The 24,964-nt window shown below is 34.1% G+C and overlaps 2 protein-coding genes, 1 long non-coding RNA gene and 1 pseudogene across 4 annotated transcripts in view; 3 read left to right on the top strand and 1 right to left on the bottom strand.

Annotated features, from left to right (window-relative positions):
• The window catches only part of DPM1 (dolichyl-phosphate mannosyltransferase subunit 1, catalytic), a 26,106-nt gene extending 6,294 nt beyond the window's left edge, over window positions 1-19,812 (top strand). Inside the window, exons 4-10 of the mRNA XM_074210250.1 lie at window positions 1,808-1,841; window positions 11,885-11,961; window positions 12,057-12,082; window positions 12,215-12,310; window positions 14,781-14,849; window positions 18,151-18,265; window positions 19,323-19,812. Coding sequence (XP_074066351.1) covers window positions 1,808-1,841; window positions 11,885-11,961; window positions 12,057-12,082; window positions 12,215-12,310; window positions 14,781-14,849; window positions 18,151-18,265; window positions 19,323-19,427 — 522 coding nt within the window. The 3' untranslated portion in view covers window positions 19,428-19,812. The remainder of the gene's footprint in view (window positions 1-1,807; window positions 1,842-11,884; window positions 11,962-12,056; window positions 12,083-12,214; window positions 12,311-14,780; window positions 14,850-18,150; window positions 18,266-19,322) is intronic.
• On the bottom strand, window positions 3,836-24,964 carry LOC141504884 (uncharacterized). Of its 2 annotated transcripts, none has more exons than XR_012473490.1 (4): window positions 24,883-24,964; window positions 24,463-24,537; window positions 9,971-10,200; window positions 3,836-4,423 (listed from the first exon to the last, which is right to left on the bottom strand). It is a non-coding gene; the product is annotated as an uncharacterized LOC141504884 (long non-coding RNA). The 2 variants fall into 2 exon arrangements; XR_012473491.1 differs by having other exon boundaries at window positions 10,096-10,200.
• LOC141504747 (DET1- and DDB1-associated protein 1 pseudogene) lies at window positions 5,960-11,961 on the top strand (annotated as a pseudogene).
• ADNP (activity dependent neuroprotector homeobox) overlaps window positions 24,578-24,964 on the top strand; it is a 37,405-nt gene continuing 37,018 nt past the window's right edge. The window contains exon 1 of the mRNA XM_074210247.1: window positions 24,578-24,815. The gene's annotated coding sequence lies outside the window, so the exon portion shown is untranslated. The remainder of the gene's footprint in view (window positions 24,816-24,964) is intronic.

Below are 24,964 nucleotides of genomic sequence, written 5' to 3'. Positions count from 1 at the left end.
TAGGTAGTGCAGTAGATAGAGCACTGGCCTTGAGGTCAGGAAGGCCTATGTTCAAATCCAGCCTCAAACACTTAATAATTACCTAGCTGTGTGACTTTGGACAAGTCATTTAATCCCATTGCCTTGCAAAAACAAAAAAATGAAATTTCAATAATGTTATAGTAACCATGAAATAAAATATGCAGTTTATTTTTGTAATTTTTTAAATTAAGGAAAAATACAGTAGATATAATTAATGAAGTCATGAATTAAATGTGTATGAAAATTTATCACTAGGGGAAGTTGATTGAATGACAAATTATAAGATTAATAAAACCGGAATTAAACTTGTTTTTTCTGGTAGTACATTTCTAATATGCAGTGCTTCCAGTCATGAAATGATGCTCTAAAAATTTGAGGTTTAATGGATTAGGCCTCAAAATGAACTATTAATAAAAAAAATTTACTTGCATTGACATTATTGATAAATTTTACTTTTCTTACATTCGTAAAAGTCAAACTTGATTTTTAAAGTAATAAATAAAGAGTACTAGTGTTTCCTTTTATCAAGCAAATACTAGTTAGTTTTTAAATCTGCATTTTCATATATCAAATTTGTTTATCTTTGAAAATTTGTATTCTTACATCTTTACAGTTTTAAAATTACTGAGAAGAGGCACACAATTCAAAAAATTTGGAAAAGATTTGTTCCATTTCTCCAATATCCAAATCAACTATTATCAAAATTTTTAGGGAAAAGAGAGAAATATTCAAAATATCATCTACCAAAAAAATAGCATTACATTCCTATGGTTCTCCTCCTCATGACTTTGGTTTCACATAACCTAAAGAAAAGTTTGATCAGTGGTATGCTGAAAAATGAAAGTGCATACAGGTATGGAACTCATACAGACTCTAGTGAGTCCTGAGGGATAAAGAGACTGTTGGCTTATAAAGGCAGAGAAACCTTGTCTTATTCACAAAATACTAAGTATTTAATAAATGTTTAAATGAATTGAATAAATGAAGATGACCAAAGGAAGTATGCCATAATAAATTTTAGAACAGTTAAAAGAAAATACTATTTCATACAGTGGATAATAAACATGGAATTCATTTTAAATGTAGGCAGAAAATAAAGGGATTTGGACATAATTTATGAGTGGTAAAGCCACAAAAGACAGCTTCTAAGAGTAGCAAGTCAGTGTTTACATCAGTGGCAGCCATTCTTTCCCACATCTTCTGGAGGTTAACACTGGGAGAGAGGGACCTTGGCTTTGTGCAAAGTGGTAATTCCTATTTTCCCAAGATCAGACTTTTTTCTAGTGGGGCATGCCTTTACCAGATAGCCCTGTTTATTGATTAAGAGATTTAATTATTACATTATCCTTTTTTCAATAAAGATTTTGATGAAAAAAATCATATAAGTAACAAAAAGCTTTTTAAAATTGCTTTACAACTTTGAAAATACTACAGGTGGACATTTTATGTTTCCCCCTTTGCCCCCCCCCAGGTATTGTAAAAATGTTAAATGTCTATAGTTTCTCACTTGATTACTTTGACCACAGAACTCATTGACTTGATTGTATACTGATTTTAATTTTAGCTTCTATTTTGTTCTCAACTTTAAGTGGGTGTTTTAATCAAGCTTTCTTGGTCATGCTAGAAAAATTGCTATTTAAAGTTTTGGCCATATTTAGATACTAAAGTATGGAATTTTTTCTTTTGTTTTTAAAAAAAACAATTAACATTCTTAAACTGCAATCAATTAGCAGGAATTTGTCTAAAGTACAGATAAGATCTGATGATTTTTTTCTTACTTTCACAGCTTCTAAGGCCCAGAGTGAAAAAGCTAGGACTAGGTAAGTAATCATTAAGAAGATTATACAGTAGAATTTTCTCATTTGAAGATGAGAAAAACTTTAATATTTTAGATTGGCTAATTAATAACCAGTCATAATTAAATTGAAATGATTTAATTTTAGCATGTTTCAGCTGGTAATCTTGAAAACAGAAAAAATTGAATATTATTTTTTTACAGTCTTTTTTAATATTTAGTGTTGTGCTTTTAAATATATAATTTAAGGCATTGGTGTAAAGTAGTTTTAGGGACATGGTTTTAATTTGTTGAATAAACTAAATTCTTGTAAGTTTTTTCCTGACTGTCTGGAATTCAGCCTTTCAGCCAACCTTTTCTGCCTCAAAGCAGTGAACAATTAAATGCCTGCTGGTGATGCAATTAAAGTATTTGAAGTCACTAAACTTGGAAGTAAGGTTAAGACAAACACATCTAAACCTATATCCCAAAGAGTGTGCCTAGATTGGTATAATTGGCCAGTCTTCCTTTTCAGGAGAAAACATGCTCTGTTTAGCAGATATTATCTGTCAAAAGTTGGTTTTGTTTTTTAATTAAAAACTGAACTGTAATATGAAGAAAATGAAAAAAATGGCAAAGATGGGTGATTGTCTTGAAGGAGATGATCAGTTAAAGGTTTGATAGAAAAGAAATCAGTTTGTAGAGAAAGTAAAATTAAAAAGTCTGAAGGACCAATAGCATCTAGCCATGTCTTAGAAGTACATGGGGGTGGAGAAAGTGGTATAAAGAACCACTTGGATTTTAGTAATCCTTAGGGATATAAATGTGTCAGCTCACACAACTTAGCATTCTATACAGTCATGGTTAGAGTACTGACCTTGGAGTCAGAAGGTCAAGAGTTTGAATCCAGCCCCAGTGCTGGACACTTATTAGGCGTGTGACCTTGGGCAAGTTGCTTAACCCTGACTGCCTCACATCCAGTGCCATCTCCAGTACTCCTGGTTCATATTTGGCCACTGGATCTAGATAGTTCTGGAGGAGAAAGTGAGATTGATGACAGCACAGCATCCTCCCTCCCCCTCACTCAAATCCAGTTCATGTGCTTGTCAGGGTATCATCTTCCTGATGTTATGATCTTCTTCAATAACAAAAGACAAACATCAATATTCTATGTATTATCCTACAGACCTCTGTTAAAAATTGTCTTTACATAACACAAATTGCCTGCACACATAGGGAAGGGAAAGAAGCAGGAAGGGGACTGTATACCCATGAAGAGAGGGGACCAGCACACAGTTCAGTGACATAGAACTGGATTTGAATACAGATGAGAAAAGACTGGCAACACTAGACCCTGAGGTTAGACATGTTATCTAGTGCAGAGGGATGCAAGACAAACAAGAGGACAGAGTGGGACAAAGATCTCTCAGCTCCAGAGGTCTCAAGCCAAGCCCTTGATCTGGTGGTGACAAATGAGTTTTTAAGAGCTTTTTTTGAGGGTATGGGTTGGGGGGGGGGGTATTTTATTTTATTTTTTAGTTGAGGGGAGGGAAAGGAGTACCAAGTCAAGGGTCATGAATGGGGAGAGAAAACTTACTTGTCAGTAAAATTAACATAGATGATACTTTGGAATGTGAATTTCTTTCAGAATTCTTTATTAAGATTGAATTTGCTTAATGTGAATTTATGTAAAGTGAGAACTGTCTACGTTTAATATTACACAGAAATATTTTATGCTTACATTCTCTGTATGACTCCTAAATGAAGTAACAGTTTTAGACTTTGCTCTTTACTTAGGATTCCATAGTCATGGAAAATAATTTAATGGAATGAATGTAATGAATGTCTTTAACCCTGATAAACTTAAATGGATATTTCAAAAATAGAAGTATTATCTCTAGTACAGTACCACATGACCCATCCAAGCCTGCTCATCTTATGTGACTATTGTTCAGATTCTTCTATACATTTACTACAAGGGGGTTGAGGATCTTCCTTCTATTCCTTGAATATGATACCTCCCTCCCTCCCTCCCTCCCTCCCTCTCTCTCTCTCTCTCTCTGTGTGTGTGTGTGTGTGTGTGTGTGTGTGTGTGTGTGTATTCATGTAGAATACATTGACTGTCAGTTCTTTACTCTTTAAATTTGTAACTAGGCCATAATTATTTCTAATCATACATTTACCAGTCAACAAGTGCTTCTCTGTGCCAAGTACAAGAGGTATAAAGAAAGGCAATAGCAGACCCTTCCATCAAGGAATTCATATTCTAATGGGGAAACAACATGCAAACAACTACATACAAATAAAATATATATACAAAGTAAATTAGAGGTAAGTGCAGAGCCCAGAGGCACTAGTTGTTAAAGGGGATCAGTAAAAGCTTTTTGGAGAAGGAAGGATTTTAGCTGATACTTAAGACCAGCCAGGAGGGAGCTAAGAAAGGATAGCATTCCAGGCAGTGAAAGTCCTGGGCTTTGGGAGGTGGTATGTCTTGTGTCAGCAGCATCCAAAAGGGCAGTGTCATTGGATCAAACTAATGGTCTCAAAATCAGAAGATCCAAGTTCTTCTCCAGCCCCAGATTTTAACTGTGTAACAAGTTATGTAACCTCTTGCTTCAGTTTCCTCAACTGTAAAATAAGAAAAATAAAAGATCTTACATGTCACAGATAATAATAAAAAGAGGTAAGGACAAAGGTAATAGCACTTCCAGACCTCAAATTGTGTTATAAAGAAGCAGTCACCAAACTGTCCAGTATTGGTTTAAAAATAAAGTAGATCAGAGAAGCAGTCTAGACAAAGAAGAATCAAAAACAGTAGATCTCAGCAACCCATGTTGAACAAGAAAACAAAAATCATGTAGTTATCATATAGACATTATATCATTATAGTTGGTACGATAATGTGATATAGTTATGTGGTGATTATAACATAATATAGCATAGCATTATATACTGTATTTATTAAATAAAATCTTACACAAGAGCAGTCTGATCAGATGAAAGGAGAACCAGGAGACATTCATTCATAGAAAGAAAAAAGAGAATAGGGAGAGAATTTGGGGAAAATAGCAGAATAAGGCAGGAAAGTACCCAACTCTCCCCACCATTAAAATAATACCTCAAAGTGAAGTTTGGAGCAGTAGAAAATAATTGAAAGTCAGAGTAAGTAGTCATCTGGCCTAAGGGAACTTGGGAAAACATTAGGAAAAGATCTGACACACTAGGTGGTGGTCTAGCCTTAAGTGAAGTTCATCCAGATCAAAAAATTAGAAACCCTGGGGGCAGTTGTATATCTGGTGTTGAGCCCTACAGTGTGTATGTTGGGGTGGATGGGGGAGCACAAGAGATTTCGGGTGGCACTGGATACATGTTCCAGGTATATAGCTAATGAATGTAGTAGCAGAGGAATAGGGGCCCTGTCTACAGTTCTGGGATAGAGAGGACTGGTGGTGATCGCTCTCAGGAGAGCAGAGACCCTGTTTTCATGTCCAAAACAGAGAGTCACAGAAACTGGAGAATGAAGGATTTTAGTGTGTTTCTGGGACTATGGGAAATAAGTGGAAGCAGAGGGGGAGGGCTCAAGTATGTAGAGAAGTACTTGAAATAATTTATAAACCCAGGCATAAGCTAGAAGAGGAATGACCACACCTGAACTCAGATCATAACACATCAGAAGAATCAAAAAGTCAAAGACCCCAGATAGAGATCTAAAAACAATATAGCATGAAAAACTTGAAGCCTGAGACATTATCCCCCATACCCTGGGAGTGAACACCATTTAAAAAACGAGTCAACAGAGAAAGAACCTGATATAACATAGTGAGGTAGATAGTTACTTTGATACAGAAGAACAGGGTGCAAACTCAGAAAATAATGAAGACAAAACAGCTATTTATAAAGCTTCAAAGAAAAATTTATATGGTCATAAGCCCAAAAGGAATTTTAGAAAAGCTTAAAAAGGACTTTAAAAATCAAGAGAAGAAAAATTGGGAAGCAAAAAATTTATAGAAAGAAAATCATTCAACTAGGAAAAGAGAAGCAAAACTTTAATAAAGTAAATTAACTCCTATATTAGAATTGGGCAAGGAGAAGGTAATGACAACATAAGACATCAAAAATTAATAAAACAAAACTCTTATCAATCACCTGGAAGAGATCCGAAAAATGAAAACTCACAGGAACGTCACAGCTAACCCTCAAAGCTCCTTGGTCAAGAAAACAAGTACTACAAACAGCTAAAAGGAAACCATATTATAAGATATAACAACCTTTACATTAAAAAATCAAACGAATAAGGTAGTCTGAAGAGAAAAGGAACTGAGTTTGCAACCAAGAATAATCTACCTAGCAAAACTATGTGTAATCTACAAGTGAATGTTTAATGAATTAAAGACTTCTTGCCATTCTAGAGTAAAAGACCAGAATTGAAAAAAATTAACTTAAGACTACAAGAATCAGGAGAAACCCAAAGAAGATAAGCATGAAAAACTAATCATAGGAAATTTGATAAGGTTAAACTATTATCTGGGAAGATTATATACATAATTCTTAGGAATGTTATTATAGTAATTGGAAAGAGCTGTAGATAAAAGGGCTTGGGTTTGAGTTGATTATAATGGAATGATTCTTCAAAAATCAAAATTAGGGAGGGAGAGATAAAATGAAAGTAATTATTTCACAAAAATATTGTTGATGAAAGAATATCTACATGGAGGGGAGAATGGAGCAGTGTAGGAACCTTATTCTTATCAGAAATGGGTTAAAGAGGGAATGATAAATACATCTTGTTGGGTATAAATAGTTTTTTAATTTAGAATTAGGAGGGCAAGGGGATAGTATAAGTGAGACACTCTTAGAAGAGCTGGTGAAGTAGGAAGACAGTGATCAGAAGTAAATTAAACTTTTGAGAAAGGAGATGTTAAAAGAGAGAGAAGGCTAAACACTAGAGAAATAGGATGGACAACCAATGCACAACCAATAACTATAACGTTGAATTGAGATGAACTCATCCATAAAATAGAAACAGCAGAATGGATCAAAATCCAAAACTTGACAATGTTGCTTTCAAGAAATGAAAGCTGCACATAGGATAAAAATAAAGGACTAGAATTTATTATGCTTTAGCTAATATTAAAAAAAGCAAGGATAGCAATCATGATCTCAAATAATGCAAAAGCTAAAATAGATTTAATTGAAAGAGAAGCAAGGAAGATTTATAAAGATAAAGGTAAATGAATTACAGATGGAAATACATAGCAAAGAAGACAGCTAGGTGGCGCAGTGGATGGAGCACCAGCCCTGGAGTCAGGAGTACCTGAGTTCAAATCAATCTCAGATGCTTAATAATTACCTGGCTGTGTGGCCTTGGGCAAGCCACTTAACTCCATTGCCCTGCAAAAAAACATTAAAAAAAAAAAACATAGCAAAACTAATAGTATGGTGGTGTTTTTTTTTAATTAAGTGTCTAAGGCCGGATTTGAAGTCAGGATCTCCTGACTCCAGGGCTGGTGTTCTATCTATTGCACCACCTAGCTGCCCCATAGTGTGGTATTTCAATACTCCCCACTCAGAGCTAGATAAATTTAAGAAAAATTAAATAAGAAAAGTGAAAGCTGATGAATAGAATCTCAATAAGATAGATATCATAGACATCTGAGAATTGAATAGAGATGGAAAGGAATATTCTTTTTTCTCAGAGGTATATAGCATACCTTTACAAAAATTGAGGCATATGTATAATGGTATTACATTTAATAAGGGATAATGGAAAAGCTAATTCAAGAATAATTGATAACTACCTAACCTAAACTTAAGAGGATGAGTGGGTCAAAGACAAAGCATATAAAGAATTAATAATTTTATTAAAGAGATTGTTGATGATGATAATAATAAGAAAACAGACCAAAATTTATGGGATGCAGGAAAAAGTTATCAGGAAAATCCTTAAAAACTTGATAATAATAAAAAGTGAATATAGGAAAGCCATTGAAATAATGATAAATAAAACTAGGAACTAATTTTCTGGGGGAAAAACAGTAAAATAGTTGCTACCAATCACTGGTATTGAAAGGGTTGAATATACATCTAGTAGAGATGAAATTACAGCACTTATTAGGAGTTGTTTTGCCCAATTATATGCCAATTAATTTAACAATTTAAGTGAAATGGAAGAATACTTAGAGGGGATATAAACTGCCCAGGTTAGCAGAAGAGGAAATAAGAGTATCAAATAAATCTGTTTTAGGAAAAGGGGCAGCTAGGTGACACAGTGGAGCCTTGCAAAAAACATAAAGGAACTTCCTAAAAAACATCAGGACCAAATGAATTCTACCAAACATTTAAAGATCAACTTTTCTAATATTAAGTCATTTGTAATGATAGATAGAAGGAACCTATCAAACTCATTTTATGAAATAAATATTGTACTGATACTTAAATTAAGATAAGCAGAAATAGAGGGGAAAATCATAGGCTAATTTCACTAATGAATATTGATACAAATTTTAAATAAAATACTTGCTAGGAGACTATAGCATTATATCATAAAGAATATGCATGGGGGCAACTAGGTGGCGCAGTGGATGGAGCACCAGCCCTGGAGTCAGGAGTACCTGAGTTCAAATCCGACCTCAGACACTTAATAATTACCCAGCTATGTGGCCTTGGGCAAGCCACTTAAACTCATTTGCCTTGCAAAAACCTAAAAAAAAAAAAGTATGCATTTTATGATCAAGTGAAATATATACCTGGAACACAGTGTTGGTTCAATATAAAGAAAACCATTATCATAATTGATTATATTAATAGTAAAAGCAACAAAAATGATATGATTATAAATAGTTGCAGAAAAAGCTTTTGACAGAATACAACTCAATCCTGTTTAAAATCACTTGAAAGCAAGTAGCATCAGGTTGGGCAGTGTAGAGCTGGAAGTTGTTCTGTGGCAGTGGTGGCAGCTGAGGAAGAGACTTAGGAAAATGGCAGATTTTTTTTAAAGGATTACCTGTCTACAACAAAAGCAATTTTAGTAAATTTCATGCTGGTTCTTTGTGCAAAGCCTCGAACAGACAGCCATCAGTCTATCTTCCCACAAGAGAATATCCATCAGAACAGATAATCATAACAGAAAAGACATTCTTTTACATTACCTTCATCAGCAATGGGACAAAGAAAAATGCTGCAAAGAAGAGAGATCAGGAACAAGTAGAACTAGAAGGTGAGAATTCAGCATGCCCCCCCCCCCGAAAAATTGCCAGGACAGACAGTCAGGACATGAATGAAGACACTAAGGACACTTGCTTTCCCTTGACAGCTTGTCTACAAGTACTTCCTGTCTTGTTTCATCACAGTGTGTAAGCCCCTTCCCTCCACACTATGCAGCCCAAACCACTTCTGATTTCATAGAAACCAATGTATTTTATTTCTGTTTAAAAAAAAACACTTGAAAGCATGGGTATAAATGGATTTTTCCTTAAAATGATAGAAGCATCTATCTAAAACCATCAGCAAGAATCATCTGTAATGGGCATAAGCTTGAAGTCTTCCCAGTAAAATTAGAGATGAAACAAGGATTCCCATTATTACCCAATGCTAGTATTTTACTAGAAATGCTAGCACAATAGCAAAATAAAAGAAGGGGAAATTGAAATAATCAGAATGGACAGTGAAGAAAAAAAGCTAGAGATTCGACTAAAAAATTAGTTGAAACAATAACTTTAGCAAAGTAGTAGGATATAAAATAAACTCATAGATCAAATCTCCATATTACTAACAAAGTTATGCAAGAAGTAGTAAATATTTCAATTAAAATAATCATATGCAATATAAAATAACTACTGAGACAAATCATGAATTATATTAATTATAAAGTACTTTTTAATACAGATAAAGTCAGACTTTAATTGGAGAAATATTAATTGTTCATAGGTAAGCTGAGCTAGTATGGATAAAAATGTCATTTCTTTCTAATCACTTCAGTGCCAATTTTTCTACATCTCCAACATTTGTCATTTTTCCTTTTCTATCATTTTAACCAATATGATAGGTGTAAGGTGGTATTTCATATTTATTTTAATTTGCAATTTTGGTTCATGAAAATTTGCCCTTTCATTTTCAAATCACAGATTGTATTTTGTATTTTCCAGCATAAGTTTTCTCCATCTTTTCCTTGCCTACCTTTACATTGAAGTCACTGAGTGTCAAGGTATATGCTTCTTCAAGTCTGCATGGTATATTGGATAGGCACTAAACTTAAAATCAGGAAAATCTGCCTGGGTTCAAAGTCCAACTCATTCACTCACTTCATGATCACTGTAGTTTCTCTGTGCCTCTGTACACTCTTCAGTAAAATGAGAGAGATGAGCTCTTTAGCTTCTAAGGCACTTTGGCAGGTTTGCTACTATCTCCTGCAAAATAGATATTAGCAAATAAACTAAAATTATTTTGTGATATTTTTGTTTTGTACTTCTAGGCCACATCTTTACTCATAAAATTCACTGAAAGATATAATGATCCTACAAGATCTCTAAAATTATAATCTTTATTCATTTGCCTATAGAATGAAATGGATGAAGGATGACTTGTTCAGATTCATAGTTGAATAATCAAATATAGATCCAAGAGTTCTCCCTTAAAACAAGGGCTCATCTTTTTTTTGGGGGGGGGGGCAAGGCAATGGGGTTAGGTGACTTGCCCAAGGTCATACAAGTAGGTAATTATAGTATCTGAGGCCAGATTTGAACTCTAGTACTCCTGACTCCAAGGCCAATGCTTTATCCACTGCCCTACCTAGCTGCTCCTAGGGCTCATCTTTTTAACATTCTTCTAGTATATGGCTGAGAATCATGGAATGAAATGTTACAAAAATCACTTAAAATTTAGTAAAAAAAAAAATGCATGGTGGACATGTGCAGACTGGAAGACATGGAAAAGGAATTATAGAGAAGTAAAGTGAAGGATGTCATCAAAGAAGTGTATGAGTGAAAGGGAAATTATGAACAAAAATACAGAAAGGTCACATGCCAGAAGGCATTGTTCTCTGTTCTTATCCTTTAGGTATCAAGAGGAAGTACCTCTACATGGGTTCCCCACCCCTGTCCCACTGTATTGAGTACTTGATGGTACTTGATAGCTGCCTTGAAAAGATGGAATATCACAGAATGAGCGAATGGATTTTCTATATCTTCTGTAGGGAATTCCTAGATTGAGAGCAGAGATCCTCTTTTGGTTTTGAGTTGTCACAAGTGCTTGCCAAAAAAGAAATGATTGTATGCCCCCTCTGACTTTTCTTCTTGTAGTGGTCACACTATAAAAAATCTGCCAGACTTTTTTTTTACTCCCAATGAATCATGCTTAGTCTTCATTTAGCTGCACCTTGATCCAGTAGCTAAAATGTGGTTTAATTTTTCTAGCATTATATCATCTTGTTGGTTGTTGAGATTATAAATATGATTATAAATAAATATGAAAAGTAAAAAAATAGGAGTATGTGAAACCTGAATGCTTCTTAACATTTGCTCCTTTCTTCTACCATAAAAGACTAATGGCTATTTTGGATTTTTATGTTTCATGGTTCATCCACACTATTCTTCTGATAATTTACCTTGCTATACTTTAGTAAAACTGGTCCTCAGCATATCCAGTCTTTCACCAAAACTCACAGCTTTTATGCCTTGGTAGAATATAATACAACTTATATTGGCCTTCAAAAAGCTAGGTTTGCCCATACACATAAGTTAGTAATTCAGTGTCTGGAGCAGAACCATCAGATAATGTTGATATTCCTAAGAGGCAGCCAGGCAATGCAGGTAGAAACCTATACCTTCTAAAGGATGGCCTGTAGACATCATTGGAAAGAGATTGACGTTAAGGAAAAATAACCAATAAACATTTTTCCTCAGAAGAAAAATTAGCTCTAAATTACTAAGCCTAGAACATGTATTTAAGTTGAAAAACTTACTAACTTATATGTGTTTCTTTTTTAAAATATGGATTCATGCTTACGTTTTTTTTCCCCTCTTTTGATAGTTTAACTGTATTCATTAAAAAGTCACCAAGAATTGAAGTAATAATATCAACTTTTGTTATCAGGAACAGCATATATTCATGGAATACAACATGCTACAGGAAATTTCATTATTATTATGGATGCTGATCTCTCACACCACGTAAGTTTTTTTTCCTTTGAAAACTTGATTCTATGTTAACTTTAAAAGTTTAGCCTCAATTTATTTACTCAATTTATTTTTTCCTCAAATTACAGCCAAAATTTATTCCAGAGTTCATTAGGTAGGTAATATTTCCAACATTTTTGGAAATTATATCAAATGATTAAAATTAAATATATTTAACTATATCCAGTTTTACTCTAATTTCAAAAATAGCTTTGATAAATTGTCAGCTAATATTTGTTTCTTGTAGAAAGCAAAAAGAAGGTAATTTTGACATTGTTTCTGGAACTCGCTACAAAGGAAATGGAGGTGTCTATGGCTGGGATTTGAAGAGAAAAATTATCAGGTAGATAGCTTTAGTTGTCTATAAAGTAATTTTTATTATCATTTTTGTTTTGAATCTTCTATTTAAAAAGCAAAGATGTTTTTAACTACATAATACTTGCCATCTATACACAGGACTCTTCTGTAAGAGCTTAACTTTACATTGTTAATCATTCTTTACAAAATAATTTCTCATTATTTTTTAAAAAATACAGTATTTGTTGAGAACTCTTTAACTAGGGGAAAAACCGGTATAAAATAGGTGAATGTAAAGTCTAACTAAACCCTAAAAATTGAAGGAATTGTGGAATATCCACCCTGAATGATACCCTAATTTTTCATTTTAAATTTGATTTTTCTATGATATTCATAAATGCATATGATATTGTAAATTTCATTCATTGACTACTTAAACTCCATTGACTTTTTTATAGATCTGTGTTCTAGTCCCAACTCTATTATTTACAACTTCAGTGATGTAGTTTCCCTTATCTATAAATTAAGACAGTTGAACTAGACCTCTATATAGTTAATATATTAAGAGCAATCATATTTTGATTCCTAAGTTTTGCTTTTGTTCTGTCATAAGCCTGCTGACAATGTCTAACTTTTGAATCCTAATTCAATTAATTTATTAGGCAAATAAGCCTAAATGTTGAATTCTGTAATATTTTAAATATATCCAAAAAGTTGGTTAATTTTAAAGCATTAAAATATACAACTTGTTATTTGCAGAGCTACGTTTCAAATATTTAAAAATATTTTTTCATTCTTAAGATGTTTAAAGTTTTCTCCCTTTCACATCCCTATAAACTTGTGCTGGTAAATTGATGTTTTCTTTCTATTGGATTCTTTGGGAGGCAAGCCATCTTCTTCTTGGAGTGGATAGAAGCCTCTGCTAGAACCTACAGCCTGTTTAGCCCTAGGGAAGTCACTTAAAAGACTTTTAAATTATTGTGGAGGTAGACTTGCTTTGATTCTTCCTTGTGGATTTTGCTTTATCCAGGAATTCAAAGGTCTCGTCCCTATCCATTGTATTCTTTGTAGCCCATAGTAAATAACTTTCCCTAGGAAAAGGGAAAACTTGTTTCTCTAAGCCCAAAAAAAGAGACATTAACAACTTTGTATTGGCTTTCTAAACACTTTCTTCAGGCCCAAATACATTTTTGAAATGCTAATGAAAACTATTCATAGCTTTTAACTCTTGGAATTCAATTCTATTTAGCTGTGATAAAAGTTCGTCCTTCCTAAGGTATTTGACTACCACACAAAGAAGTCCTACTACACTCCTATATGCAAATAGATGATTTGTTCTAGTTAGAACTACACCCCTTTAGATGTAAAAAAGGACAGCTTTTTTTTTCTTAAAATGCTGGGTAACTTGTTCAAATCAACATTAAGTGTTCTTTATGGTATATCAGCCTAGACCCTGAAGAAATAGAAAGTCCTTGTCCTCTGTTTGCCAACTGTCTAGTGGGGGTTGGGGCACTAGATATGTATAATTGATTGTTATTTACTTAATTTAATTAATGTAGCTTCCTTTTGCTATACACATGGGCAAACCCAATCATTTTCTCAGTCAGCTAGATTCTTCCTTTGCCTTGCTTAAATGTTCTACCTAGTATGCTGGAGGGCATCTATATAGTGGATAGAATGCTGGGCCTGGAATCATGAAGACTTATCTTCAATTCAGATCTGGCCTTCGATACTAGCTATGTGACCCTGGGCAAGTCATTTAACTTAGTTTGCCTCCTCAGTTCCTCAACAGTAAAGTGAACTAGGGAAGGAAATGTCAAACCACTCCAGTATCTTTGGCAAGAAAACCCCAAATGGAGTCACAGAGGTTAGGACACAGTTGAAAAAACTACTGAGCATCTAGTGAACACATGTTAAATACTAACTAGTTTGTTGATTTTTATGACAATCAGTACAGCACAAGTACTATATGGGACAAGACTACCTACCTTTTCCTGAATGATAACTTTTATACTACTTCTTAATAGTCATTCACAATATTATATAATACATTGGAAAGTTAAAACAGGCAAGTTCCTTTACTTCATTTCCCCTTACTGGAAAATTATTAATCCTTTAGAATAAGAGTGAGTCTACATTAATAGAATTTGTTTTGAATTTTTTTAATTCAGGTGTTTGGAATGAAAGAGGAAAAAGTCTTTGCATAATTTTTCAAAAGAGAAAATTTTAAGTTTCTTCTTTTAAAAATGGAGGACATCACATCTTTTACTGACCAGAAAATTCTTTATAGGGCAAACATCTCCATCTGCTGGAATTTTTTTTAACCAATAAGAAGTCTTAAAATTTTTTTAAATCTGATTTGATTTTTTTTAAAGAGAGTATAAATTCACTTGTGTTTCAATTAATGTCACTTAAACATTAATCAATATGTGTGACTGATGTTCCTATATTTTACAATCTATTGTAACTACCTCTTTACAGTTTTAAAATAAAAACTTGGATATTTTATTTGGCAGCAGAGGAGCCAACTTCTTAACTCAAATTTTGCTGAGGCCAGGAGTATCAGACTTAACTGGAAGTTTCAGGTACAGTATACTACTAAATTTATTATAATATTTATTATGTGTAATATAATTATTGTTATAGTTGCATTTAATGTTTTAATAACTTATTTTAAATTTATTATTAAATATATTTAACAAATGTAATTATCTGGAAAATATAGGTTTTCCAACAACTTGCCTTATCTTCCTCTCATCCAAAACCATTAGGTTTCTTTAATTATTACTCTTCTTAGATCCTGGAATTTGTCTGTTTCTCAGAAATGCTTGGAAAAATAAAGCTATTTTAAGATATATATTCTATAGCAGTGTATATAAGATGTTATGCCATCCCTCTAGAAATACTGCATAGGTAGATGAACAAGACACAAGGTTAATGCTGTGCTCCTTAACATTTCTATCAACTGTATGGAATGAGTATCTGTCCAATGGCATATCCATAAGCAATTTTGTATTAAATTAAATACAAAATTAAATTGTATTTGGTCACAATTGGTTTAAGTTGTCAAAATATTCCCCTTTTAAAAGTGTTATCGAGTTTATTTTAAATCTTTTTATTGAGTTTTGTTGTTCTTCTATGTGTAATTTTAAGAATAATTCTAAATGGACTAAATGCCTTTTGAACTTCTTCCTTGTATTTTCTGATATACTACAAAGGTCATAGATTTAGAGCTATAAGGAACCCTCATAAGACTTCTAGTCTAGCCCACATTTTATTCCTCAGAGGTTAAAGTGACTTCTCTAAGATCATACAGTTAGTAAGTAGCAGATCTAGGATTTGAATCCTTATGCTCTGATTTCTAATCCAGATTGTCCATTGTATTTTACTACTTCTATAAACTATTTGATGTAATTGTGCCAAATGACTAAGAAATAATAATGCCAAATTTGTTATTCCTAAAATGGGAGGCGGGGGGGGGGGGGGGGACACTGATTCATTTTACTGCAAGGATATATTCTTTTTCACAAGTTTGGTTTTGTTTCATTAGCCACTATAGATTTTAGAATAGTATTTAATACAGTTATAAGTTTTTTTTAAAATACAACCTTAAGTTTTAAAAACTTGACAGCTAAAAAAAATACTTAATTATGAAGTGATTGCTAATATTAAGGGATAATTATAAGCAGTAACTCCTAGTACCAAGTTTTCACCCTCAGTAAAGAAGAGAGATTTTTAAAGCTTGAATGCTATAAGCCCTGACAACTTGAAGATCATTTGGAAATCACAATTCAAAAGGGTTTTATTTTAATATAAGTCAATAGGAAAATAGAATGGTTTACTGACAGAATTTGATTTATATATAAGCTATAACTGTTTTCATCAGTTTTCTTTGAATGCTTGTGATAGGTTTGAGAAAGATGCCTGGGCCTAACTTTCAAGAAGAGAAAATAAATCATAGAGTCAATATGTTTAACACAGCTTTTTATTGCTATATTATAAGCAGTTCAGAGATGAAGATTAAAGGCCTTATAGCTCACAGGGCTAAGTAGAAAGGAAGATCCCTTAGAAATCTATTCCTGCCTTATGCTTAGGAATAGCCAAAAAGAATATGGTACTCTTAAGGTCTCATTTGTCCTATCTGGAATGTTTCTTCACTGTTTTGCATCAAGTGCCTGGCAAATATTAAGTAAGCAATTAACCAGTGTTTGTTAAATGAAACAGCATGCCTGATTTTAAAGATCAGCAAGCATGGTGATGTGAAGATAATGTCAGATTTACAATTTCCAACTAAGGTTGACTCAATTTTTAATCAAACCTGATATTCCCTCCTCAGAAAAAAAGATTTGTGGATTGAGTGATATCAGGACTGAATAAATCCCATATTTCCTCCTTGCACAGACAAGTCATACCCATTAGAATTCCCAGCATGAAAACTGAAGAATGAGAAAAGCCTTAGAACAAATATATATGTGTGTGTGTGTGTGTGTGTGTGTGTGTGTGTGTGTGTGTGTGTGTGTGTGTTGGGGGGTAGGGTCAAAACAATGAATGCTGAAACTTAGGTATTGTAGAACAGGGGGGGGCCTAATTTGTTGAAGAACAAGAGGTAGGAAACAGTTTGTGTTAAATATCTAAGGGATTTTTAAACCCCAAAAAACCTCTTTAAGAGGACCCATCCCCCTTCTAAAGGTGCAGCTCTGCCACTTAACTGTCTGTAGATCTTAGGCAATCATTTGACCTACTTGGGCCTTGGTTTCCTTATCCATAAAATAAGGATTTGAACTGTGAGAACCTGTGAAAAGCTAAGAGCCCTTTTCCTTTAAAATAACATGTTAAGAGTTTTTGTAATTGGGGAAATTTTAAAAATGGGGAACACACATCTTGAATACTGGTTGAAAAGAATGTGTGAAGATTTTCCTAGGACCCAGAGGTCTTCTTTTTGTACTGATGCCACTGGTTTATTTATCTGAGGCTTGTTTTTCCTTTTGAAGATGCAAGTTGCCATATTTTTTTATCCATTATGAATGTCCCTATCCTCAGCTTTGCCGCCTTCCATCTTTTGAGCAAATATATCCAGTTGCCTTCTCCTCTGAGGCAGAGGGCTAGTAGTACTTGGGGGCCTAGTTTTACACAGCAACTTGTTTATTAAGCATATTGAGCTTTTACTGTAAAACCTTAATAAGGACACTTAAGAGAATAGAGTTAATTATTAGACTTTTTGATATCTTACATTTCATCTCTGCCTTCTAAGTATATCCCTTGCCCTTTTTTCATCTGGAAAAGTTTTGTAATGTATGGCCTAGTGCTCTTAATATCTCAGAATTGTGTTTTTTCTTAGTTTTTTTAAAGGTCATCAAATGATAAAAAAAAAAAAGCTAATGAATTTTTAAAGAATCCTTTTCAGGGGTGGCTAGGTGGCAGAGTGGATAAAGCACCGGCCTTGAAGTCAGGAGTACCTGGGTTCAAATCTGGTCTCAGACACTTAATAATTACCTAGCTGTGTGGCCTTGGGCAAGCCACTTAACCCCATTTGCCTTGCAAAAAAAAAAACCCTAAAAAAAAAGAATCCTTTTCTACCAGAATTTGGTAGAAAATTGACTACAGTAAGTTCTTCAAATGATTCATTTAACATTTATATTTAACAGTTTTCCATACAATTCAAAGAAAGGCACACACTTCCCTGAAAGATACAATACATCCATTTTCAGAACTAATCCTACTTTAACAAATATTGTAGTGTTTTTATAATTTAAAATAAATGTAAAAACTTAGTAGTGAAAATATTAGACTGTACAAATATCTGTGAACTGAATAATTAGATGTACAACAACAACAAGATATTTTACTATGTTTGTCCAGGGTTTATATCATTCTGATGCTTTACAGGTTATACCGAAAGGAAGTTCTACAGAAATTAATGGAAAAATGTGTTTCCAAAGGATATGTCTTCCAGATGGAGATGATTATTCGAGCTAGGCAACTGAATTTTACCATTGGAGAGGTATGAGACTAATCTGTTTAGAAAAGCATATTTAATGCAAAGGAATCAATAAAAACTACATGCAGGATTTCTCCTTTCTTAAAAAAATGGGGTTGTTTTTTTTTAAGCAAAGATTTATAAAAGTAACATTTCCTTCCAGAGTAGTTAGAATTCTGCCTCTGTTTTCTTATTTTCCCAAACTACCTCTTTTTTCTTTCTTACTCCCTTTAATTCTTAATTTATTATGACAGATATCTATCCATGTCTGTGATCACTATCAGGAAGTTCAACCTCTAAATCTAATTATTGCAAATTTCTCTCCTGCTATCAGCTAAGCAGTAGGCAGCCATTGAATTGTAAACTACATCGAGTGGGTGAAAATTTTCTGGAACTGTGAAGAAATGAGAAAATAGGAGGAAATAACTTATTTTCCTAGAAAACTATTTTTTATTTTAATCAGAATAAGAATCTTAAATACAACTTTAATGTCATTGTACCAATTTATAAAATTATGAAATGAGAAAGTTCATACTGTATTTTAAATGCCTCACAAAAATGTCAAGAATATATTTGAGTTTTGTAGTAAAATATTTTCTTGAAGTAGAATTGCAGGGGCAGCTAGGTAGCCCAGTAGATAGAGTTATCAGCCCTGGAATTAGGAGGACCTGGGTTCAAATTTGAACAGACACATAATTACCTAACTATATGACCCTAGGCAAGTCACTTAACCACACTGTTTTTCAAAAAAAACAAAAAAAATAGAATTATAAAATTAAGAGAGTTCAATTTATTGAACTTCTTTCCAAAACAATATGTGTTTTATATGCTATAATTTCAGATCTTAAAATTCACGGGTTATTATAGGGGATTATCCATATCAATGAGATCATGAATCCATTGAAACTTGAAATCCTCGCTTTTGATGACAATTATCATACCAAAAAAATAATTTAAATTATTTTCAGTTTCTACCAATTCTGCATTTAACTTAAGTAAAATTTGTGTGGATTTGCATCACAATGAGATTCTTCTTATTTACTTTTAAAGAAAACATTGTTTTTGTTTTATTTTCAAATAGGTACCAATCTCATTTGTGGATCGAGTTTATGGTGAATCGAAGTTGGGAGGAAATGAAATAGTCTCCTTTTTGAAAGGACTGTTGACTCTGTTTGCCACTACATAAGATGATATTATTCATTTTATATTTAAATTATCATGTTTATTTCATTTTAAACATAAGACAAAACACCTGGTTGCTGATTTTTAAATTGTACTCTTAAACCATAAATAGTAAGGTAAGGTAAATTTCATATGCACCTTATTTTTTTCTGAGATCTATGTATTCCAAAGTAGATTTCACATCCATGTAAAGAAAAAAGGAATATTCGTTATGTCTGTTTACAGTTGTAATAAGATTTATAAATAAATTTTATAAGACTTTTGGTTTGGATAAAGCATTGTTGATAACCTACACTAAATTGGATTTTCTTGTGTGGAGTTTTAAAATAATATTTAATAAAGCAAAGTTTCCAGCTTTGGGTACCCATGGAATATAGATTTTCAAAGAATTATGTCTGTATATAATTGAGATATATTCCTAAAATGTTTACATGAGTTGGAAAACATTTGCAATCCACCATTTGGTTTAAAAGATCTTTTAAACTAACAAGGAAAGCAATCAGCCTATTTAAATTAACATTTTAGGTGTTTTGCCTCATTGGAGTCTGAATAAGAAAATCTATTTTAGCTGTTGAATTTGTGAAATACTGCATTCTAATAGGAAAAAATCATAGTGAAAGTTAAACCAATTTGACTAATTAAAATACTTAAATGTATGTTTTGAATGTGGATGAAAATTGTACAGCCATAAATTCATAGGTATATTGAACTGTTAAGAAAATTTTCCTCAAAGAGAAAAAAAACCAAATTCACAGGATTCAAACTGCTATTCTGATCATTTTAAAACAATTCACTGATTTCCAGGGGAGGGGTTCCTAAAAATTCTAAGAAAACAATTTACATTTCTGTGTTATTCCATTTAAAAAGTACATATAGACACATTATGACTAGTTATATAGAAAAGGCTGATAATTCTTAAAAACAATTAAGAAGCAAGTGCTGGTGTCAAACATAGTTTAAGTCAATTGAAAAAATGTAGCTGTTTTTTATGTATGTGTGTGTGTATATATCTATATATAGCTATAGATATAGATATATATAGAGAGAGAGAGAGAGACAGAGAGAGAGAGATCTTTCCATTTGGAAAAGTTTTGATAGTTTATAAAAGGTAAATTCTTTGTGGAGGATACTTATATATATGTATATTAATTAGGTCATCATGTCTTTGGGCAGGTAGGTAGTGCAGTGGATAAAGTGCATGATCTAGAGTCAGAAAGACTCATCTTTCTGAATTCAAATTTGACCTTAGACACCTATTAGCTATTTGAAATTAAGTTTTTATTGGTGTTACCTCTGATTTCATCATAGACAGTTCTTAGTGGAGAAACTTTCTACCAAATGTCCATTACCCATAACAGTTATGAAATTTAGTGTCCTAAAATTTCTCAAGTGACTGAGAAAGGTACACAGCCAGCTCATCTAAAACTTGAACCCAAACCTTTTTGAACTGGAGGCATGCTCTCTGTTCACTATTTCATGGTGTCTCCCATAGTCTACTTTCATGATTCAGAATATGAGTAGAAATTAACATAGCTAAATAAAGACCTAGTAAACCACATAGAAAATTAAATATTTATAAAGATTAGAGATGGATATAGTAAAGTGAAAAAAAGCAATTCTTTAATTTTAACAAGTTGCGAATGTTATAGAAGTTGAGAAAAATTTACCTTCATTTTTTTTCAAACAATATTTTTTATACTCTTGTTCTCAACATATTGGTAAATAAATGAAGGTTGGATTAAGGTCATTCTAAGAATGGGATTAAATAAGATTGATTTTTAATTCTTTTGTTGGTTAATTAAATTACAAAAGTTGCCTATACTTTACTCAATATTCCCTAATTAGACATCTGTTAATTTTGTTGCTCTTAATTATTAAAATATTTCCTCTTCAGGAATTTCACTAGTGAAGAAATTCTTTGATATTTCACATTGCCATTGCCTCCAAACAAGTCATAGCAGAAATGCCAAAGTTTATATCTGTGTGATGCAGTTTTTTTTAAATAATATATATTTTTAAAGACCATGTGTTCTTTCCACATTGTTAGTTGAATCTCAGTCCAAAGCCTCATCATCCAAAGAGGTCTATTTTCTATATTTTAAACCTTAACTTGCCCACCGGGGTCAACCTTTCTTAAAGACATTTACTCTTAATTCATTTTTATTATTAGTTTTATTAACCAAAAAACTTTAAACAGCTAGAAATGCCTCTTTTTTTAAAAAGTAGAATATAAAATTTAGATTGAAGGAAAATAAGAATCCTAAAGAACCAATTTTTGTGAACATGCATCCGTTTTTACTTCATTAAATCTTAACGTAACAAAGAGACTTTGAAAAAGCACTATTTAAAATCTTCTCTGTCCTGAACTATAGGATGACTATGAGTAAGTTTGATTTGGGCATCAGTTTTCTCAGCTTTACAATGATGGGGTCGTTGGACAATGGTTCACTTCAAATTCTAAAGATCCTAAGATTTAACTGTAAAAGTGCATTTTTATGAAGATTAGAAAACTACTAAGAAGCAACAGTGAATTAAATGTAGGCAGAATTACATTTCCTAATTTCCCTAGGTTGGCTTTTTTTTAAACTTTACGATTATTTCTTCAACTATTATGTTAAGAAACTTATGTTTTAATATAAAGAAAAAACTTTTATTTAAAGTATTTTCATATTATTTGGAAATCAATTCAAAAGAATGTTACAGTATATCAAGAGCATCTTATAGGAAAAATAGATTATGCCATTTTGCTTTTGAAACTGTCATCTGATTTTTGCTTTAAAAATCCCATTCAATTTAGAATATATAGTTTCTTAGATAGTTTTGATGCTAATGTCTGAAACCTAAAGCTTTCAAAAAAAACTGAAGTCAACAGAGGTTAAATTTTTTCAAGTTCTGTTTTGACTTTTATTAACTTTTTATTTTTGAGTAAATGATTTTTCCCTTTTGTCCACTTGAAATTTTATGTCTTAAAAGTTCAATTAAAATAAGAGTTAAAATAAATATTCTGATAGTCATAAGAATATTCACCTTAGTTTGGAAATTGGTATGTGGAATACTTTGGGCTGGCCACAACTTGTTGAATCTTATAGGCTCATACATGGGATTTAAAGCTGGAAGGGACTTTGGAAATCATCCACTCCAACCCCAGTCTTTTTTTATAAGAGGAATGAGTCTCAGATGAAGTGAAGGAATCATAGTCAGGACTTGGAGTGAAGTTCATACAAGTAGAAGTGGCAGAGATGGGATTCAAACTAATATTCTCTGATTCTAAATCCATAAAAATTAAAATGACTTTGAGGACACTGAATTACATAATCTTTAAATTATAAAATCTTGCACAAATGTACAAATCTTATTCTTTTGTGAAAATATGAATTAAGTCTTAATATTTTTTGTAACCCAGAATTCAGAAATGTTGCAAAAAGCTAAATTACTACTTTTAACATTTTTGGTCATGCTATATGAAAATAAGTTAAATATAATTTTTAAGGGGAAACCAATTTAAGATTATAAGGCTTTAGAGTTGGAAAAGAAATTATTTAGTCCAACCACTTTTACAGGTGAGAAAACAGACTTGAAGAGGAGAATGCCAAAGGTCACACAGAAAATAGGAGAGTCAGAATTTGAAACTAGGCTTTACTTGAAAGCCCAGTGCTCTTTTTCCTAGCTTTAACAGTGTTGGTAGAAGCATACTAAACTGTTTTGCTATTTATTCATAAAACTACTTGATACTTTTGAGTTAACCACCTTGACAAAGTGATGTTTAGTGGTTTTTCTGGCTTACTTACAAAAGAAGATAGCTTTCAAAGTTTAGACAAAGGATATATAACATGGAGGAAATGAGGAAGAGAGAAGGGAATGGTGCTTTTTTTATTACATGGAAGAAATAATGTAGGTTTTGTCAAAATTAAACTTTACACATCCTAAGTTCAACATCCCTAATGCCCTACCCAATTGAATATGCTTGAAAAAGAAAAGTAGCTTTTCATGGCTAGAATTTCTCATCTTTTGACATTGTTAAACCTATGACGTGAACGATGGCTTCTAAAGCAGATCTGTTGGATAAAAAGTTCATGATCTCTGTATTTTTTCATAAAGTTTAGAGATGTATTTTTTAATCGATATGTTACATAAAGTTAGAAAGGACCCTGGAGATGATGTATTTTTAACCCAACTTTACCTCAATTTACAAATGAGCTTCGGATTTAATGACTTGCCCCATGGCATATGTCTTTGGATGTGAACGGGGAATGTGAAATTACAAAGAAACTAACAATCTGTAAAAATCAATTTTCACCTGCAGGATTCTCACCAAGCCAGGTGGTGGATAGGAACCCAGGGCTGAGAGACTTAACTCACTAAATCATTGTAAGAGTTGAGGCAGTCGTCTTAAAAACTTTCACCCATTGAGGAAAAATGAATATGGCTTGAGGGAATGTGGCCTTCCTTTTTGGATGTAACTTGAGAGCAACTTCTTAATTGTGGCAGGTGACTTCCCTTTCACCCTTAATCTTAATTTGTCCTTTAGGGACCCTCTTCTCTGCCCTACAGACACACTTTACTTTTCCACGTGGGTGCATCTTGCCACACACCCCCTCCCCCCACCAAAAGTAGTTCAGGCCAGCTGGGGCCCTGCGCAGGGATTCTCAGTACAGCCACCTGACTGAGTGCTAGGGCAGTGCTTTGGTCCTGCTGCCTCCGCCTGCAGGGGCCAGAGGAAGGCGCCAGCCGCACACAGTGGAGGAGGCGGCGCAGTGCGGCCATTATTGAAGGCGCCTCCTAGTGGGTCAATAGCAAATTCATTCCCCCTCTCCCCACACACACCTCCCATTCTCGCGAGAACAGCCCCCCTTGCATGACATTATATAACTGCCCAGGGAGGGAGGGGGGAAAGAGTTGGTATGGCCTACCCCACCAGAGTAAAGGAGATGTAAAGTGGGGTGTGAGTGGGGTAGGTGCCCCCCCCAAAGTGGGGGGGGAAGGGGCAAGAGCCCCCCCCAGCTGGACAATGAGTCCTCTTATGCTAATGAAGGACTTACGTCACTTCCGCTCTTTCTCGGCCGCCATTTTGGCCAGGGCAGGTTCGGGGACTCGCTCCGAGGCGCCTGTATTGTCTGCTGAGGGGAGACGCGGGATCAGGCCCCCCCCTCCCCCGCCCGCCCACCGCCGCCGCCTCCGCCGGCCCGGTCCCCCCCAACCGCCCGCCTGGATCCATGAGCTGAACTCACGCACCCCCCTCCCCGGCAGCCGCCATCTTGTGCCCCCCTCCCCCGGGCAGCGCTGAGGGGGATTTTCTCCTTTCCTCTGACGAGCTCCCTCTCCCGGTCCCGCCGCCGCCGCCCGGCGCCGCCGCGAAGGAGAGAAGCGGCCGAGGCCGCCGCCGCCACCGCCGGTGAGGCCGCCTCCCCACCCACCGCCCTCCGCCACCCCTCCTCCTCCTCCTCCCCCTTTGTCTGCACCGCTCGACGACTCCGCCGCCGCCGCCGCCGCCGCCCGCCCGGGGACTGGAGGGAGCCGCTCGCGCCGCCGCTTCCACCGGCG

Source organism: Macrotis lagotis, chromosome 1 (assembly GCF_037893015.1).
Source record: "Macrotis lagotis isolate mMagLag1 chromosome 1, bilby.v1.9.chrom.fasta, whole genome shotgun sequence".
In the NCBI taxonomy this organism is placed as follows: domain Eukaryota; kingdom Metazoa; phylum Chordata; class Mammalia; order Peramelemorphia; family Peramelidae; genus Macrotis; species Macrotis lagotis.
This window is presented reverse-complemented; position numbering and strand designations above follow the sequence as displayed.